Source organism: Henckelia pumila, chromosome 2 (assembly GCF_033568475.1).
Source record: "Henckelia pumila isolate YLH828 chromosome 2, ASM3356847v2, whole genome shotgun sequence".
Lineage (NCBI taxonomy): Eukaryota > Viridiplantae > Streptophyta > Magnoliopsida > Lamiales > Gesneriaceae > Henckelia > Henckelia pumila.
The window spans coordinates 23075820-23079833 of NC_133121.1; the positions used below are offsets into that span (position 1 = coordinate 23075820).

The 4014-nt window shown below is 37.7% G+C and overlaps 1 protein-coding gene across 1 annotated transcript; it reads left to right on the forward strand.

Annotated features, from left to right (window-relative positions):
• Positions 1-721: 721 nt before the first annotated feature.
• On the forward strand, positions 722-2974 carry LOC140881843 (exocyst complex component EXO70H1-like). Its single transcript, XM_073287455.1, has one exon. It carries the CDS (start codon positions 849-851, stop codon positions 2724-2726), a length of 1878 nt encoding a protein of 625 aa, XP_073143556.1. The 5' UTR covers positions 722-848; the 3' UTR covers positions 2727-2974.
• The last annotated feature ends 1040 nt before the right edge of the window (positions 2975-4014 follow it).

Sequence of the window (4014 nt, forward strand, 5' to 3'; positions counted from 1 at the left end):
GGGAGAATGACTCAAAAATTGTGGATAACAAAATTTATTTTTTTTAAAATAATATATACAAAACTCATGGATTAATTTTATTTGACGGATTTTGGGTCCTATCCGATAATAATTTTAACTATAAATATAAATAAGCTCAATTAGTCTCATAAATATAGATTCATGAGATTAAATTTTTATTTTTTTATATTTTCCATTGTGATTATAAAAACAAGATCATCTTATAAGTATAGATTCATAATATTAAATATTTATCGAAAAAATTATTTTTTGATCACGTATGTTTGTCACTTTGCGATTTCGATCATTTATATTTTTTCTATTTTAGTTTTAATCCACTATTTTTTTTAGCAATTTTAATTTTTTTTCTGATGTAGTGCTGATGTTGTATCAATGTAGTGCTGATGTGCAGTTGATATGTATAATGTCACGTAAGTATTTTTGAAGGAAAAAAAGCTGAAATTGCCAAAAATCGAAACATGCAAAACTAAAACTGAAATATAATAGCATAAAAGATCAAAATCGCAAAAAAAAACAAATATACAAAACCAAAATTGCATTCATCCCATATTTATTTTTGTTATTACCGTTGTGATTATAAAAACAAGAATCATGTTTTGACTTGCAACTTGATTGATTAATCTGCGAAATTGACAACATCAACGCGCCAACTGTTACCCAGTCAAACCATTCCCTATATAAATACCCCACTCCCCCCTCATTCCTTCTCCCAAAAAAAATCTCTCCAAATTTATCCAAAATCTTTCACCAAATTGAATTCTACTCCAATTTTTTTGGAAGCAATTCTCCACCAATTTATTCGAGGAATATCATAGAGTCGAAGCAAAATGAAGGGTTCTCTGTTTTCAAGGCCGTCGTCTCCGTTCCATGATTCTCACCACAGCAGCTACGTCTCCCCTTCTTCCACTCCCAGCCGAATGCAACCCCCGACTTTCTCCGAGACGATGATGGATGAAAACATCGATTTCGCCGAAGAGATAATCAAGAAATGGGAAGTGGATTCCATCAAACACCCCAAATTTAGATCCTTGTTCGAGCATGACAGGAATGAAGCTAGAAGATTTCTAGAATCCGTCAGTGATTTGCAGAAAGCTATGCATTTCTACATGAAACTGAGCACCAATTCTGAGAAACTCATACAGGCGCAGAACTTGATGCAACTTGCCGTTAAAAGACTGGAGAAGGAATTTTACACCATATTATCTTCTAACAGGAAGAATCTTGATTCGGAATCTGTGTCGTACCGGCCTTCCCTGGCTTCGGCCCGGTCTAGTATTTCGGATACCGATGAAGTTTCGGACGAAGACGATGGCGGGGCGAGTACACCGGACGCTTCTGTTGTGGCCATGGAGGATTTGAAGAGCATCGCGGATTCTATGATTGGATCCGGTTATACGAGAGAGTGCCTAAATATATACAAAATCATTCGAAAATCGATTATCGATGAGACTTTGTATTATTTACACGTCGAGAGTAGCAGTGTTTCTTTGATTCAGAAAATGGATTGGACAGTTTTGGATCATAAAATCAAGAACTGGCTGCACGCCGTTAAAGTCGCCGTCAAGACTTTGTTCTGCGGCGAGAGGATTCTTTGCGATTTCGTGTTTTCCTCTTCCGAGAGGATCGCGGAATCGTGTTTCACTGAGATTTCTAGAGACGCAGCAGTGAATTTGTTTTCGTTTCCTCATAATTTCGCGAAAAGCAAGAGGATTCTATCGCCGGAGAAGATGTTCCGTGGTCTCGACATGTACGAAGCGATTTCGGATCTGTGGCCGGAGATCGAGTCGATATTCGGGCACGAATCGTTGTCGGTGGTCAGATCGGAGGCCGTGGCGGCGCAGCTGAAGCTCGCGGAAGCAGTGAGGCTGATGCTGAACCAATTCGAGGCGGCGATTCAGAAAGATTCCTCGAACGCGACGGCGAACGGCGGCGTCCACCCACTCACTCGCTACGTGATGAACTTCCTCATCTTCCTCGGCGACTACAGCGGCGCCATCTGCGACATCCTGATGGACTGGACGGTCTCCGAGCAGACACCTCTGCCGGTGTCCTACTTCTCCAGCCCCACCGCCGGGTCGGAGGATCCCGCCTCCGAGGCGGTCACCGCCCGCTTTGCGTGGCTGATCCTCGTCCTCATCTGCAAACTAGACGGAAAGGCGGTGAGATATGCTGACGCGGCACAGTCCTATTTGTTCCTTGCGAACAACCTAAACTACGTCGTTTCGAAGATCCGGACCTCGACCTTGGGGATCCTGATGGGGGTCGACTGGATATGGAAACACGATGCCAAGGTTAAGATCTACGTGTCCAAGTACGAGCGGATGGGGTGGAGCAAAGCCATGACGTCACTCCAAGACGATCCGACGGTGGAGATCCCCGAACGGTTTCGGAGATTCTACGTCGGGTTCGAAGAGTCGTACAGGAAGCAAAGTTCTTGGGTCATATCCGACCCGAAGCTACGAGACGAAGTGAAAATATCGTTGTCTAAAAAGATCGTGGGGAGTTATCGTGAGCTGTACCTAAAACATCGAGGGAATTATCAGAGGGGGTTCGGGGCGGAGTCGATTGTCAGATATGCCCCTGAGGATTTGGATAATTACTTGTCGGACATGTTCTTTGCGGCTACGGCTTCGACTTCGGGGACTGCTAGGTTGAGGTCGAATGAAACTTCTCCGGAATCTTCCATTTCGTCACGTGTTGCTTGAGGCCGTTCGAGTCAAATTTTTGTGAGGCCGGCTGAGGCTCTGCACATATTTGGAGATTTTACTTTTATTTTTTTTTATTTGACTATATACTTGTATATAGGGAGTTTTTTTAAAAAGAATATTTGGAAGCCACGGTTAAATAATTATTATACTAATACAATTTGTAGAAGGAGTCGCTTCCATTGAACTATTCTTTTGATTTTGATGCTATTATAAATTGATATTATTTATTGAGATTTCTTATTTTATTTATCTATGTTAATTATCAAATAAGTTAAGTTTTGCATGTAAAGTAGAAAATTAAAATTAATAATCTATTCCTATAAAAGGAGATGACATAATAAAAATCGTCATTTGGTGAAGTTTTTTTACATTCCAATAATACTCTTTTAAGTTCCCAATACAATTATCCACATTTTTTAAAACAAAAATCTCATCCAATCATGTTAATCCACATATTTTTTTCTCTCATAATCTCAACATTTTTACACATCTAACATCTATATTTTGATTGGTTAATTATTAAATTTATTGATGAGTTTTCAAATTATAAAATGAAAATCTTATCTTATGTTGTAAATATTAAAATTTTTTATTATGTTCCGATTTATTATGTGGGGCTCGAACTCCTATTTATGGGGCCCGACCCCATAAACGGCCCAGATCCATCTGGTGAATTTCACCCGATAAATCATAGAACTTTCCTGTCGTTGGTTACTGTAATATTTTCGCATTTATTTAGGGAGAAAAATATGAGATAGTCGGCGGCACGGAATTGTATAGAGAAATCGAAATGGTGTACGTAAGGTGTTCACTCATTTTTGGACATGTCAGACTTCATCTTTTGACATCCTCTTAAAGGAAAAATAAAGATATTATATTATGATTGATTTGGATGGGTTTGGATGGGTAGTCGATTCAATTGACTTAAGTACTTAACCGGTTTAATTTGGAAGTTCAATTCGCTTAATTCGGTTTTATTTTTAAAAAAAACATGGTTAAATTGATTTATTCTTTTCGATTTTGGTTATTATTATAACATTTTGGTTAAAGCCCATAAACAAATTTTTTGTAAAAGATAAAATATAATATTACTAAATAATTTTTAAATAAAATTTATTAGGAAAAAATTTGTTGGGTCATATAATGAATAAAATTCACCTCTCCGGTTTCGGTTATTTTTAATGAAATTTTATTAGACTATAGAAATTGAAGTAAAAATTGTTTCTTTTAATAAATAAAAAAAATCAATATTTATATTAAAATTTGATTCTTCAAAATAATTTCT

Coding starts and splice junctions, on each gene's coding strand:
- LOC140881843 (XM_073287455.1), top strand. CDS start 849: ATGAAGGGTTCTCTGTTTTCAAGGCCGTCGTCTCCGTTCCATGATTCT.